The sequence below is a fragment of the Mesoplodon bidens genome, assembly GCF_964165515.1.
Source record: "Mesoplodon bidens genome assembly, chromosome: 13".
Classification (NCBI taxonomy): domain Eukaryota; kingdom Metazoa; phylum Chordata; class Mammalia; order Artiodactyla; family Ziphiidae; genus Mesoplodon; species Mesoplodon bidens.
The window spans coordinates 72,308,203-72,324,690 of NC_138169.1; the positions used below are offsets into that span (position 1 = coordinate 72,308,203).

General features: G+C 36.5%; 1 protein-coding gene across 6 annotated transcripts in view; it reads left to right on the forward strand.

Moving 5' to 3' along the window:
• Positions 1-16,488, forward strand: part of WDR7 (WD repeat domain 7) — a 363,724-nt gene that overhangs the window by 31,103 nt on the left and 316,133 nt on the right. For 4 of the 6 annotated variants that reach the window (XM_081251713.1, XM_081251714.1, XM_081251716.1 and 1 more), the window contains 8 exons: positions 549-723; positions 4,633-4,709; positions 5,557-5,676; positions 9,695-9,840; positions 10,197-10,299; positions 12,402-12,543; positions 12,783-13,031; positions 13,957-14,177. In XM_081251713.1, the coding sequence (XP_081107839.1) occupies positions 549-723; positions 4,633-4,709; positions 5,557-5,676; positions 9,695-9,840; positions 10,197-10,299; positions 12,402-12,543; positions 12,783-13,031; positions 13,957-14,177 (1,233 nt within the window). The remainder of the gene's footprint in view (positions 1-548; positions 724-4,632; positions 4,710-5,556; positions 5,677-9,694; positions 9,841-10,196; positions 10,300-12,401; positions 12,544-12,782; positions 13,032-13,956; positions 14,178-16,488) is intronic. The other 2 variants (XM_081251715.1, XM_081251718.1) reach the window with 1 other exon arrangement.

Consider the following 16,488-nt stretch of genomic DNA (forward strand, 5'->3'; position numbering starts at 1 on the left):
TAATGGTTGTTTCACACTCTAATCTAAAATAACACACTTAGATTACTCAGAATTTACTTCTGAGTATATTTGAACAGAATCATCCTTGCTTCTAAATTTTATTTGGTCATAACTAGTAATTATAAACCTATACTCACTGATTCTCATTCATCTCAAACTCATATTATTTTTGTGACCCACGTGAGCTACCCTTTTGCTTTGATTTGTGAAGCTGATTTTATTCAGGTGTTTTATTAATTCATTCAACAACCCTGTTTTAGATGCTACAGGAGAACAAAAAAGAATTATCATGAATTCTGCTCCAAAATAGTTCTAAAAGGAAGATAAGATATTAGGAAGAAAATAATTTTGTTAGATATTTTGAAATATTAGTGTAACTTGATTCTGCACATGTGTAGACATGTGTATATGTAGACACATGTAATATGTACCATATAGTACATGTCTGGAAATATTACTGGAGAAATTGAGCATCATAATAAGCTTGGTGCATCCATGTGAATCAAGTATCTCAAGTAAAGAATATTTAAAAATCTTCTTCCTTTTAGTTCTACCAGTTCTCTGTTGGAAATCAGAGAGAGGGAAGGCTTCTATGCCATGGCCATTATCCCGAAATCCTCGTGGTGGATGCCACCAGCCTTGAGGTGTTGTACTCCTTAGTATCAAAGATCTCTCCAGATTGGATTAGCTCCATGAGTATTATTCGATCCCACCGAACACAAGGTCAGTGTGCCCTTTAGGAATTTCTACACTATGACTTAATGGTTAGTTTACTGTAGAGTTGTATGATGTGTCACATATTAATATACTTTGTTATATTATATTCTTAGGTTTAAGAAATAACTTCTCTCATGATTTATGGTCTGTCTCTACCTTCATAAAGGAGTCTTTGATTGAATTAAGATTTAAAGTGTTACATTATCTCCATTCCATGGAATAGATCACTAGTTTCTGGCTGTCTTAGAGTGTGTCAGTGATTTTCTGAAGTGGAAGAAGAATATCTTAACCCCTTGGAGGTATGGTAGGAGGAACTATAGTTTATCTGTGTATTTCTTGGACCCGGTTTTGTCACTTGCTGAAGAGGCATAGGAAATGTTTCCATTTTTTGTGGAGATGATGAAAATGGAGGAGATTACACACAATTAAATTTAATGAAAGGTCCTGGTAAGTGCTTGGTGTGTAGTTGATGCTCAACAAATACAAGTATGTTTTCTTCATTTCCGTTGAAACCTCTCAGTAACAATTGTGAGAACAAAAGTAAAATTGTTCAGAACAAGAACAGTAATTAATACTGAACATGTATATTCCTATATGTCTCTTTTGGAGCATTTTTTTCCTCCCAAGTGCCTCATAGTTGTATGCTCTTCTGTAAAGGCTGACCTGTAATTAGCACCACTGCCACCGCTGTGAGACTTCATTTACTGCGTGCTCACAGTATCGGGCGCATGCTGAGCATTTACATGTGGTAACAGTTCTCACAGCACCCAGTGGGATAGGTACAGTTGTCTTAGGATGTGTGGATGCGGAGATGGGTGAAGTGTAGCATGGTGGAGTCTTTACTTAAGATCACAGAGCAAGTCTGTGGCTTACTGGTGCCCAGATGGACCCCAGAGCGGTTACTTTACCACTGTGTTACACCACCTCCATTGGTGAACTGCCTTCAGTTTCATGGGAGCTTTCCTTTATTACCTCTTATGGTTGGAAATCAGCTTTTTATTCAACAGCCATTCAGCAGATATTTATTGAGTGCCTACTGTCTTCTAGGTACGAAGGATTGAATTACTGAAGGGACTCAAATTCTAGTAAGGGAGGATGATATATAAACAAATGGCAGTTCAGGGTGTGAACTGTGATGAGATAGAGAAATAGCACAGAGGCTAGAATTATTGAAGGCAGTGAAGGGGCTTTGAGGGCAAGTAGGAAGGCTGCCCAGATTAGATGAGGTCTCTAAAAATAGTTTGTACATAGGTACAAAAAACATTATCTAGGTGTGTGTGGGAATTATCCACATGTGAAATATACATGTACACACTGGTCTGAATAGGACAGAATGTAACTTTAATGGAAAATTTTGTGTTGTGCATGCATTTCTAAGTGTTGTCAGTTTATAATGTTGGTAACATACACAATTTTTAATCTGCTTTACCCTATTCTAGTGTGTAGATATTTGAGAATTTTAGATATATTGGTATGTTGCACTTTTACAGTAATTGACAGACTTGTGAGTAGTTGTTCTAGCTTCTTTGTACAGAGATTGTGGAATTGTAATCAGTGCATTTCAGTGCTTTACCTTGCCTATGGAGCCAGGCAGTACAAATAAAGTTTATATTGAAATGTAGCAAACACTGTTTTTTAAATAACAGTAATAACTAACTTTTATTGATGTGTTGAGGGCTATACCTGTGGTGTGTCTTAATTCTCATAACAGACCATTGAGGTAGGTACTGTCATTACTTTATTCATTTACATTTGCTTACAGATAAGCAAATTGAATTTAGGCTAGGTTAGTTAAGTTGTGCACAGTTCATTGGTTAATTAGTGAAGAAAATGTGATTTTAACGCATACTCCCTCACTCTGGAGCCTGCATTAGACTGCTATCTAATGCCCCTCCTCTCAGAATTCACGAACATTACTGTCGTACTGTGACTGCTCCCTCACCCGAAGCTGATGAATTTGGGTTTTATGTCATGTCTTTCTCTTGATCATGGCCTATGGAGGGTGTGGTGTGCAATAAAATGGCGGGCAAGGAAGGTGGGGAAGGGGGAAATGTGTGCCCTGAAGAAAGAAAGTGACTGTGCTCCCCCATGATGAATAACTAAAAGTGAACTTTGAAGAATAAAAGTTGTGTGTTTGATTTTTAGTTTTTTAATTCTTAAAATTCTTTACTTTTAAAGTAATATTTTAGCCTAGTAATCAAGAATATTTGAAATTATTAAAACTTGTAAGTTAGAAATAAATCAAGCAGCTAAAAAAAAACCTTTTCCTTGAACTCCAAATTTTTTGATCATCTTCATTAACCTGTTTTGAAATCTGTTCCCTGTTATTTCATAAAATATAGAATTAGGTTTGCATGCTAATTGTAAAACATGCTGTTATTTAATTTCATTAAAGCACACCACATAAGGGAATCCCCATAAGGTTAACAGCTGATCTTTTAGCAGAAATTCTGCAAGCCAGAAGGGAGTGGCAGGGCATATTTAAAGTGATGAAGGAGAAGAAACTACAACCAGGATTACTCTACCCAGCAAGGATCTCATTCAGATTTGACGGAGAAATTAAAACCTTTACAGACAAGCAAAAGCTAAGAGAATTCAGCACCACCAAACCAGCTTTACAACAAATGCTAAAGGAACTTCTCTAGGCAGGAAACACAAGAGAAGGAAAAGACCTACAATAATAAACCCAAAACAATTAAGAAAATGGTAATATGAACATACATATCGATAATTACCTTAAATGTAAATGGATTAAATGCCCCAACGAAAAGACATAGATGGGCTGAATGGATACAAAAACAAGACCCATATATATGCTGTCTACAAGAGACCCACTTCAGACCTAGGGACACATACAGACTGAAAGTGAGGGGGTGGAAAAAGATACTCCATGCAAATGGAAATCAAAAGAAAGCTGGAGTAGCAATTCCCGTATCAGACAAAATAGACTTTAAAACAAAGACTATTACAAGAGACAAAGGACACTACATAATGATCAAGGGTTCCAACCAAGAAGAAGATTTAGCAATTGTAAATATTTTTGTACCCAACATAGGAGCACCTCAATACATAAGGAAAATACTAACAGCCATAAAAGGGGAAATTGACAGTAACACAATCATAGTAGGGGACTTTAATACCCCACTTTTCACCAATGGACAGATCATCCAAAGTGAAAATAAATAAGGAAACACAAGTTTTAAATGATACATTAAACAAGATGGACTTAATTGTTATTTATAGGACATTCCATCCAAAAACAACAAAATACACATTCTTCTCAAGTGCTCATGGAACATTCTCCAGGATAGATTATGTCTTGGGTCACAGATCAAGCCTTGGTAAATTTAAGAAAATTGAAATCGTATCAAGTATCTTTCCCGACCACAATGCTATGAGACTAGATATCAATTACAGGAAAAAATCTGTAAGAAATAGAAACACATGGAGGCTAAACAACACACTACTTAATAAGCAAGAGATCACTGAAGAAATCAAAGAGGAAATTAAAAAAACCCTAGAAACAAATGACAAATGAAAACACAACAACCCAAACCTATGGGATGCAGCAAAAGCAGTTCTAAGAGGGAAGTTTATAGCAATACAGTCCTACCTTAAACAAGAAACATCTCAAAGGCTCCTTAAAAAACTAAAAATAGAACTACCATACGACTCAGCAATCCCACTACTGGGCATATACCCTGAGAAAACTAGGGGGAAGCAGCTGCATAGCACAAGGAGATCAGCTCGGTGCTTTGTGACCAACTAGAGGGGTGGGGTGGGCTAGGGAGGGTGATGGAAGAAAAAAAAAAAAAGCATACCATGGTCCATGTCACTGTTGTAACCATATTATTGTTTAGAAATGTTGTGCTTGTAATTGGCTTGTAATTGGCTTCTTTTTCCTTCTCGGTGTAGAGGACACCGTGGTGGCACTCTCAGTGACGGGCATCTTGAAGGTGTGGATTGTTACCTCGGAAATAAGTGGCCTGCAGGTGAGACAAATGAGGCTGGAAGTCAGTTCTCTGTTTCTGTTCTTATGGAGTCTTACATTTTAGTCATGATAAGCCCCTTCTCTTTTTTACTTAAAGAGGAAGGAAAAAGCTATTCTTTTCAATAGTCTTGTTGACATAGTATAGAAGAGTCCCCTAGTATGCTCTCTCTGTACGTAAATTATTTTTTTTCCCTTTTGAGGGTAGATATCTGCCTTATCAAGGATGCAAAGCAGAGAAACATGCTGTGCAGGATCTGAAGTAGAGAAACACAGAAGAGGATTTTCCTCAACTGCTTCTGTTTAAATTTGAAGTTAAAAGGTAGTTTGCTTGAGGGGAAAAAATAAAGCAAACCACCACAAAGAAGGTATAAAGCAAGTTTTAGTCCTCTGAGTTCTTTGGACTTGAATTCCTTGTTACTTTTTAGCAATAAGAAAGGCAGATCAATTTTCTGGCACTATAGATAGTAATCTCTTCAGTTAGGGAATTTTTAGACATTGAATCTGGGAGAAAGTGCAGGAATTGATGAGTTTTAACCTACAAGCACATGTAACTGTAAAAATTAGGATTGACTCAAATTTTTGTCATCTGTCTTTGGCAGTGATGACACTCTGACTCAACATTAGTATTTTAATCTTAAGTAGTTTTGTAGCAAAGATGTTGTACCCAGATGATTTTAGAGTATATCTTTCCTGCTTTTTACTACCTTGGTTCTCACGTGAGAGGCTAAATTGATGAACATATCAATTATTTCAAACAATTATTTCATTTTGTTTTCTTTATCATTGTGTGATAATTTCAACTGACGACCCAGCCAATCCTAAAGTTTTACAGATCTTTCTCTTTTCAGGATACTGAGCCAATATTTGAAGAGGAATCCAAACCAATTTATTGTCAGAATTGCCAAAGCATCTCTTTTTGTGCATTCACACAGAGATCGCTTCTGGTTGTGTGCTCCAAGTATTGGAGGGTAAGATAACTACATAAGTAAGAAATTGTATTTTTGCCCTTCATGATATTGGTTTATCAGACTTCCGAAGATAATTGTAAGGTGGAGCTTGGTGTTAGAGTATTTGAAACATTTGGTCTGATTTTGATATCATATTTTGAGGTATGGAATTTGGCTGTATATAGTTGTCTTTTTTGTTTTGGTTCATAGAATGCTTCAGTTAATGGTTGTTAGTTCTATTGATCTTAATTTCTGCCTTTTACTACCATATTTTTCATTGTCTTGTCAGTACAGCATGGGCAATGGTGGTGAGTTTTCTGCAAGTTGGCTGTATCTTTGTAGGTTATTATTATCCCAATTGCCATTCTTTTCTGACATTTTGGAGTTGGCAGGGTCTTCTGTCACTGAAGAGCTAATGATGGAAGGTATATATTACTTTCACATTGCCAGACTTTAATATTTCCATAATAGAAAAAGAGCCATCAAGTTTTGGTCACTTGCTGTGCTCTGTGCTTAGCATATTTTTCAAAGCTTTCCATGTATTATTTGGAAATAACTCTCCAAGGGGTGGTATATTAGTTATCTAATCCTGCGTAACAGATTACTTCAAAAGTTAGTCACTTAAAACAACAAATATGAATCATGTGCTTTTGGTCAGGAATTTGGGTTTCTGTGGGTCAGGAATCTGGGCATGGCTTGTCTGGGTACCTCTGGTCTGGCTGGGTACCTCTGGCCCAGGGTCTCTCGCAGACTGTGATGAAGGTTTCGACCGGGATGACTGCCTCATCCCAAGGCTCACCTAGGAGAGGGTCTGCTTCCAAACTTACTCACCTGGTGGTTGACAGGCCTCAGGTCCTACTGACTGTTGGCTGGAGACCTTAGTTCTTTGCCACGTGGGCCTCTCCCTTAGGACAGCTCACAACACAGGAGCTGCCCTTCCTCAGAATAAGTGAGCAAGAGGGACTTCCCTGGTGGTCCTGTGGTTAAGACTTCATGCTCCCAATTCAGGGGGCACAGGTTCAACCCGTGGCCGGGGAACTAAGATGCCGCACATGCTGCACAATGTGGCCAAAAAAAAAAAAAAAGTGAGTAAGAGAAGGTGTAGCCAAGACCCACCTAATCTTAGAGCTGAGATCCCATTACCTCTGCCACATTCAGTTCTCTAGAAACCATCACAAAATGCCACCTGTACTCAAGGGAGAGGATTACCTGAGGATCCTAATACTACCAGGAGTCAGGGATTGGTGGGGCCATTTTAGAGGCCGCCTGCCAAGGCAGGGATTGTGGCTTTGCCCATTTCGCAGATGAGGCAACTGAGACGTAGGGGGGATAAATAACTTGGCTAAGGTTATACAAGTGGTGGTGGTTGTACAAGTGACTAAGATTATACAACTCAGGCAGCCTGACTGCAGCAGCTGCTGTCATTACTGCTGTGCTATCCTGTCTCAGAGTGGACAGCCTTGCCATATGACTGTTGTTTGGGAATAAGATTAGAGAAGAAAAGCTAGCAGCTGCTTAGTTGTCGTAGGCCATATGGGATCCTTCCTTTGTCTTAAAACTTAAAACACATCCAAAGAGAAGTAAAACAAAGTGCAGGAGGATACAGTGAAAAACATACACCCTTTTCCCCCAGGGTACTTCCCTTCCCCTCCCCAGAGGCAGTAGCTAATACCAGTTTCTTGTGTGCCCATTGTCAGCATTTTATAATCATGTGAGATCAGCCTTCTCTTAAGTGCACACACAAGAGTGAAAAGACTAGATCAATGGTACAGGATAGAATGCCCAGAGGTAAACCCACGCACACATGGGCACCTAATTTACGACAAAGGAGGCAAGAACATACAATGGGGAAAAGACAGCTGCTTCAATAAGTGATGCTGGGAAAACTGGACAACTACATGTAAAAGAATGAAATTAGAACACTACCTAACACCATACACAAAAATAAACTCCAAATGGATGAAAGACTTAAATGTAAGACCAGATACTATAAAACTCTTAGAGGAAAACATAGGAAAAACACTCTTTGCCATAAACCACAGCAAGATCTTTTTTGACCCACCTGCTAGAGTAATGGAAATAAAAACAAATATTAAAAAATGGGACTTAATTAAACTTAAAAGCTTTTGCACAGCAAAAGAAACCATTGACAAGGCAAAGAGACAACCCTCAGAATGGGAGAAAATATTTGCAAATGAAACAACAGACAAAGGATTAATCTCCAAAATATACAAACAGCTCATGGAGCTCAATATCAAAAAAAACCAAACAATCCAGTTAAAAAATGGGCAGAAGACCTAAATAGACATTTCACAAGGAAGGCATACAGATGGCCAAGAGGCACATGAAAAGATGCTCAACATCACTAATTATTAGAGAAATGCAAATCAAAACTACAATGAGGTATCACCTCACACAGGTCAGAATGGCCATTATCAAAAAAGCTAGAAACAATAAATGCTGGAAAGGGTGTGTTGAAAACGGAACCCTCCTACACTGTTGGTGGGAATATAAATTGATACAACCACTGTGGAAAATAGTATGGAGGTTCCTTAAAAAAACTAAAAATAGAACTACCATATGACACAGCAGTCCCAGTGCTGGGCATATACCCTGAGAAAACCATAATTCAAAAAGAGTCATGTACCACAATGTTCATTGCAGCTCTGTTTAGAATAGCCAGTACATGGAAGCAATCTAAGTGTCCATCGACAGATGAATGGATAAAGAAGATGTGGCACATATATACAATGGAATATTACTCAGCCATAAAAAGAAACGAAATTGAGTTATTTGTAGTGAGGTGGATGGACCTAGAGTCTGTCATACAGAGTGAAGTAAGTCAGAAAGAGAAAAAGAAATACCGTATGGTAACACACATATATATGGAATCTAAAAAAAATTTTTTTCTCCCATTCTGAGGGTTGTCTCTTTGTCTTGTTAATGGTTTCTTTTGCTGTGCAAAAGCTTTTAAGTTTAATTAAGTCCCATTTTTTAATATTTGTTTTTATTTCCGTTACTCTAGCAGGTGGGTCAAAAAAGATCTTGCTGTGGTTTATGGCAAAGAGTGTTTTTCCTATGTTTTCCTCTAAGAGTTTTATAGTATCTGGTCTTACATTTAAGTCTTTAATCCATTTGGAGTTCATGGTTCTGATGAACCACGTTGCAGGGCAGGAATAAAGAGGTAGACATAGAGAATAGACTTGAGGACACGGGGTGGGAGGGGGAAACTGGGGCGAAGTGAGAGCAGCATCGACGTATATACACGACGGAATGTAAGTAAGTTGGCTGATGGGGAGCAGCAGCGAAGCACAGGGAAGGAGGCTTAAGAGAGAGGGGATGTGGGGACATGTGTATGCACATGGCTGATTTGCTTTGTTGTGCAACAGAAACTAACACGGTGTTGTGAAGCAATTATACTCCAGTAAAGATGTTTAAAAAAAAAAAAAGACAACCCACAGAGTGAGGGAAGATAGCTATTGTGTACACTATGATGAGAGACTCGTCTATTATTATTATTATTTTTTTTTGCGGTACGCAGGCCTCTCACTGTTGTGGCCTCTCCCGTTGCGGAGCACAGGCTCCGGACGCGCAGGCTCAGCGGCCATGGCTCACAGGCCCAGCCGCTCCGCGGCATGTGGGATCTTCCCGGACCGGGGCACGAACCCGTGTCTCCTGCATCGGCAGGCGGACTCTCAACCACTGCGCCACCAGGGAAGCCCGAGACTCGTCTATTATTGATAAAAAACAACTTCTACAGGTCAAGAAGAAAAACACCGACAACCCAGTAGGAAAACGAACAAAAACATTTCACAAGCGAGGAAAGCCAGGTGGCCAGTAAATGTGTAGAAAGGTGTTCAGTTTCATTAATCATCAGGGAAATGCATACGAAAACAACATGTAGATGGTATTGCAACCCACCAGCATGACTTTCTTAGACAGTTACTGCCAAAAAGAAGTTGTCAGTTTTAATATGGTTAAATTGTCTTATTTTGTTTCATGGTTTTTAAAACAATTGCGAATCTCTTATTCCTCGTAGGTATTTGATGCTGGGGACTACTCCCTGTTGTGCTCGGGTCCGAGTGAAAATGGACAGACATGGACTGGAGGTGACTTTGTCTCGGCAGATAAAGTCATCATTTGGACTGAAAATGGGCAAAGTTATATTTACAAACTACCTGCCAGGTATTCAATAAATAATAAGTTAGGACTTTAATTGAAAGCAAAAGATTCCAAATTTGGGGTATAACCTGAAAGTATGAAAATGTAGAAAGTATAAATATTTAAGTTAGGTAAAAAACTTGAGAACTTAAGTTAGATTTGTAATTGAGGTTTAACTTCTAAGCACAAAAATTAGGTGGAGTTTTTATTTGAAGTAGAGTATGTTAGTAACATTAATTATTTAATTTCATGCCTATATTAAATTAACTATAATTAAAACATCCATATTTTGTCCGTTGTCAAAAAAAAGTCATCATATGGTATGATAAAATATTTAATGTCAGTATTTTTACTGAATGTTGTAGTTTTCTCATTTTTAGTTGCCTTCCAGCTAGTGATTCATTCCGCAGTGATGTGGGGAAAGCAGTTGAAAATTTAGTTCCTCCGGTACAACATAGCCTCTTGGATCGAACAGATAAAGAGGTAAAATTCTTCAGGTATCATTTATAATTGGTAGTTATGTTGAAAAATTTTTACAACTATATTATTGGTGTCTTTGGTAGCTAAGCATTTGAAAGATTCAATACAATTCAAGGCTGTGTGTTAGATGCTGTAAAACATTTTGACGTGGTCAGTTATTATAAGCACAATTTTCAGATTTGCTTATAATATGCCTATAATGTAGCATTCACTTTTCTCCAGGAATAAAAATGGTCTTATACTGATTACAAAGTGTCAGTGACTCTTTGATAAAATTCATATTGATGGTATAAATTGATTTTATACTCATGCAGTTATAAACATAGAGATGTAATTTTAGAAGGACAAAGATAATTATGTAATAATGCTGACTGATTATTATTTGAACAAGGTATTGCAGTATCTCCCCAAAATCATGTAGTGATTTAAATCATTAGGCATTAGAGATAAAGAAAAAAGACATTTTTTCCCTATAAAAACCAAATTTATTATGACTTGTAAGAACCTACTTAATATCAATTTAAAGTTGAAATGCACTTAGTACTGGGTTTTCAACTCTCTATTCTTTGAGCATTAAGAAAGCAGCTTTGGTTTTGAAAATAAAGTTTCCTTTACTTAAGTTCTGGGTTTCCACAGCTTTTTCATTCTGAGCATTTTGTTCCATCTTTATGTGGAGAGATGGTGAGGGGAAGGGAATTAATTTTTACATGAATATTTTGAATATATAGAATTTATACTTCCATATACAATTAAGATCCTCTATGACCTGTCCTTTAGTCTCTTAATTTAAACTCCTACTTACTGCTCTCCAAACTAGATAGTCACTTCTATTTAAATCAAGAGATAATGACTTAAATAAAAAACATATATGATGGGATTTCCCTGGTGGTCCACTGGTTTGGACTCAGCACTTTCACTGCTGGGGCCTGGGTTCAATCCCTGGTCAGGGAACTAAGATCTTGTAAGCTGCTCAGCATGGCCAAAAAAACCAAACAAACCATGAAACAAAACAAGTATATACCATGTTTCTTTATGTATCAGCTCCCCAATACATCTTAAATTAAAATAGATGTACTGTGTGGTGTTAGATACACATTGAAATATGAAATACTGGTTATTACAGCTGTAGCAACTTTTCCTAGTGAAGCATGTTGTTTATCAATTAAAACTTTTAGTAATTTTCAGCCTTTAAGTTAAATCAAGTAATTAACTATGCTTAATGCATATAATGTCTATAGGATAATGCTTTTTAGGAAACAACTGATACCGAATACGGATTATTTGTTAACTATATGTTTAAACACTGAAGTCTATTTTTTACTGCTTTTTAGGATGAGCTTCTGTGCTTTAATGCTCCAGTTTTAGTATATTAATAATCTAAACTTTAAATTTAGGAGTCCACCACTATTTAGTATTTTCAAATAAGTGGTCTCACTGAAGACACAGGATCTTAAGCAGAAAAATGATTTGTTTTAAAAATGAAAGTATACACAACACCCTAATGAATGGTTTTTGTTCCTAGTAGTTTATAGCAAACATATCAGGTTAGGTTCAAGTGGATTATGTAAATGTCATCAAGTGTCATGCCATTAGTTGAAAAATATTCTCATAATAAAAAAAAAAGAGTCCTCTAGTTGTACAGGCTTGGTAGTTTAGTTTTGCATCTACTCTCGGAGACTAATCAGGGATGGGCAGAAAGCCCAGATAAGCCTGTTCTCCCCTTTTGACCTTCTAAGTGGAGAATTTTCTTTTTGGTAAAGAGGGGTGTATCTTTGTATTAATTGCTTAATAGCAGACAAATAATTGCATTGTGGTTCTTATAAAGCGGAGAAAAAGAATAAAAATATTAATTCTAGAGAAAGACTATAAATTTAGTTTTCATTTGTGTTCGGTGTACTGGATTTGGGTATTAGTTAATGTGTGTTTCAATGCTACAAAATTAATTAAAATATTATTGAATACTCATTCTATAAATGCACTTTTTTTTTTTTACTCTGGTACCGAGGCAAAGTACTTAACATCCTAATCTGAAAAAAATGTTAATGTGTGAAATATTTTGTTTAAAAAGATAGCTAAGGGTATTTGAATAAATTTTTTTTTTACAGTTGCTAATTTGTCCTCCTGTTACTCGGTTCTTCTATGGATGTAAGGAATACTTCCACAAACTATTGATTCAGGGTGATTCTTCTGGAAGATTGAATATTTGGAACATATCAGACACACCTGATAAACAGGAAGGTACAGGAGGTACTAGTAAATCACTTGCAGTAATTTCTCAATTTTTTAAATTTAACAACCTAAATACCAGCCACTGTATAGCAAATTCATAATGTACATATGTCATTTTCTTCTTAGAACTATAGTTGATGACAGTTATTTTTTGGTATATTACTGAATCATCTGTAAGCACATTTATTTTTATATGTTTAATGTTTTATCTAAAATGCTTAAATGTTTTTCTTTTATACCAAACAAAACCTCCACAGAGCTGGAAATGACAACTTCTGTTAGTTTGCAAGAGGCATTTGATAAACTGAATCCTTGTCCTGCCGGAATTATCGATCAGCTGAGTGTCATTCCCAATAGTAATGAACCTCTTAAGGTGACCGCAAGTGTGTACATACCAGCCCACGGGCGACTCGTTTGTGGCCGTGAAGATGGAAGCATCGTTATTGTACCTGCCACGCAGACAGCCATAGTGCAGCTGCTGCAAGGGGAGCACATGCTGCGCAGAGGTATCCTGAAGATCTCCTAGTGTCTAAAGTGTTTTGAGAACTCTGTAACCATGAACTTGACAATGTCTACACTCTTTGTTTTTAACAAATACAACGAATCCGTGTAGTTGTTAGTGTGCAATTTGGTTGGGAGAATTGAGAATTTAATGTGCAGTTAATAAAATACACTCCAGTTGACCCTTGAACAACTCAGGGGGTTAGGGGCACTGACCCTCTGCACAGTTGAAAATCTGCATGTTACTTTACAGTTGGCCCTCTGTGTCCTTGGATTCAATCAGCTGCCCCTGTGTAGTACTATAGTAAATATTTATTGAAAAAAATCTGCGTATAAGTGGACCTGTGCAGTTCAAACCTCTGTTGTTCAAGGATCAACTGTACTTAGTGTCTATTATTGGAATAAACACCATGTAATGACTGTAAATAAAGAGGTATCTAATTTTATCTCTTTGATATGTGTTAATAATTCCATTTATTATTGGGCACCTATATAGTGTACTAGCAATTATCATATTATCAGTAATACTGGTAATCTTTTAGAACAATGTTGTCCAGTAGAACTATATATGTAACAATATAGGTGATTTTCTAATAGGCACATTAAGAAAAGTAAAAATGAAGCAGGAGAAATTAATTTTAATAATATATTTTCTTTAACCTAGTACAGAAAACTATTTTCATTTCAACTTGTAATCAACATAAAAATTACTAATGAGATATTTTACATTTTTGGGGTGCTAAGTCTTTGAAATCTCATGTATATTTTACATTCATAGCACATATGAATCCACTCTAGCCACACTGAAGGAGTTCATGAGTCTCATGTGGTATGTAGCTACTGTATTTCTAGAACTACAGAGCAGTTCTAGAAAACTAGAAGCCTTTTCAATGATAAAATGTATAGCTAAATCCAAAACCTCGTTCACAGGTTGGCCACCTCACAGGACACTCCGTGGTCATCGGAACAAAGTCACATGTTTGTTGTATCCGCATCAGGTCTCAGCTCGTTATGATCAAAGATATCTGATATCTGGAGGCGTGGATTTTTCGGTCATAATTTGGGACATTTTTTCTGGAGAAATGAAACACATCTTCTGTGTCCATGGTGGTGAGATTACTCAGCTTCTGGTTCCACCTGAAAACTGCAGTGTAAGTTGATCATGAAAGATTATTTCACTGTGGTAGAGTCAAGTTGTGTTGCTATCAGGCTTAATATGAATGAAATCCAGAGTAACTTAAAATGTGACAGGAGAATTAAAAAATCCTTTTAATTTAAAAACTAAACAGTGGTAATGTGATGTTTAGACAAAGTTACAATTATTACCATTTGGGCACATAGACGTAGAAGATGCACATAGTTTTTTTTTCCTGTTATTAGCTCCTAAATAGCATAGCTTGTCCCCGAAATGTAGTAGTAATTTAGAATATGTTTACTGAAGTTTCAATTTTTTGTTCTAAAGTAGTTTAAGTATCCCCAAAGTCATTCTCTAATCTCATTATTTTCAGCTTCATCTGAGCAAAAAGATAGTAAACGTATACTTTGGTAGTTTGAAGTAAAATACTTCTCATTACTTATAAATAGAGTTCGTTTATTTTGATATTTTTTTGTGGCTGCGCCGTGCAGCTTGTGAGATCTTAGTTTTCTGACCAAGGGTCAAACCTGGGCCCCGGCAGTGGAAGCACTGAGTCCTAACCACTGGACTGCCAGGATATTCCCTAGAGTTCGTTTAAATAAACAATTATTGTGACAAGAGGAAAGTATAACAGGCACTGAAAGTGATTTTGGAAAATTTTGTACATACCTTTGTGAAAGCAGATTGCTTTCTTAGTGATGTGCGTGTAGGTTAGGCCATGATGTCAAATATAAACAGCCCAATAATTTTAGAAGTAGGAGATTTTAGGAGAATTTAGGATGGATGAATAACAGACCCATACTTTATTTTACTGTTTGTTAATCATGAACTTGTTCATGTGATTAACCACTTCTGTTGGCATCATCACTATGCCCACACACTCACACGTGTGTGTGCACACACGTACACAAACACACAGACACGCCGTCTTCTTGCACACATATTTCATGCTTATCATAATCCCTTCAGCATCACCAGTTATGGTGTTACTGAAATGAAAAGCATTTGACTTCTGTATCTGATCCAGTGTTCACAAGGAGTCTCATTTCGAAGCTCAGAAAATCTTCCTTGACCTTTCTACTTACTTAATCTTCCTGGTAATGTATGTTATCTGCCATGTTCTGCCAGTGCTAGATTTCATTTGACTTGATACTGGTGATGTTGTAGGAGGTTCTAGTACCAGTGTCTCTCTCTCTCTTTTTTTCCCCTGCCAGTTTTGAAAATTCAGATAATTATCTTCTTCCTTCTTTTTAAAAATTTTTTGCCTTTTTCTTTCTTCCCAGTTGGTTGTTCATTTCTTTTAATCTTCATCACTGAGAAGAATTATTGTGTATTTATTTAAATAACCAATTGTATGTCTATTTTAGTGAAATAGATATCATTGTCATTATACTAAGTTATAGCACTGTTAGAACCCCTGCCCTAAACTTTATTTAACGGTACTTAATGCCCCATAATAAAACATGAGTTTTGGGATCTCTGACTGCAAATTTGGGGAAATATCTAATTTTTTGATGCTGAAATTGATAATTTAGATTATTTTATTTCAGTTTAGTGCAACCGTTTCTGATTTGGCTGGTTTTTGTTTTCATAAGAAGAAAACACTGAAAATTAACTAGAGTGTGTGTGTGTGTGTGTGTGTGTGTGTATTTTTTTAATTACAGGGATTAAAAGGAAAGTTTTTTTGAGTGGTTTCCATAAGGTCATGTTTTCTTTTTGAACTACATTCATATATTTTTTAGCTTACATATTAATATGAGAGCATTTTCTGGTTTCTTTTCAGAAAATTTCAAGTGGGTATTTAATATAATAAAAAATTTTTGATCAACTGCATTTAGAAATAATCTGTAGTGAGTAAAAGCTACCTAACAGACATATATGCAACTAAATAGAGAATGGTCTCCTTACTAGACTAGGTGCCCGCCAGAGGTGCTAGTTGCCTGGGAAATATGAAGAAGAGAGACACAGACAAGGAAGTCTGGCACTTGGAAAATAATTTACTCATTATAGGCTTAACAGTAGAATTTTCTTGTTTTTAATTAACTTTCAAAAGTACTGATTAAGACAAGTTTGCTTTTAGCTTTGTGATAATTTGACAAGTAAATAATGCCTGCCTAGTTATTAAGCTGTTCATTTAGCTGGTAGTTTTAGGTCCAGCAGCTAATATGTTTGAAAATCAAAGAGCCTAACTGATTAATAAAAAGCTAAGAATTTGATATTTGCTAAATGTTTAGCAGATGACTATTTTGCTGAGATTAGAGTTAACAACATCATATGCTGATTTTAATACTTGGATTGCCCTCATAAATTGATCCAATGTCATTTTC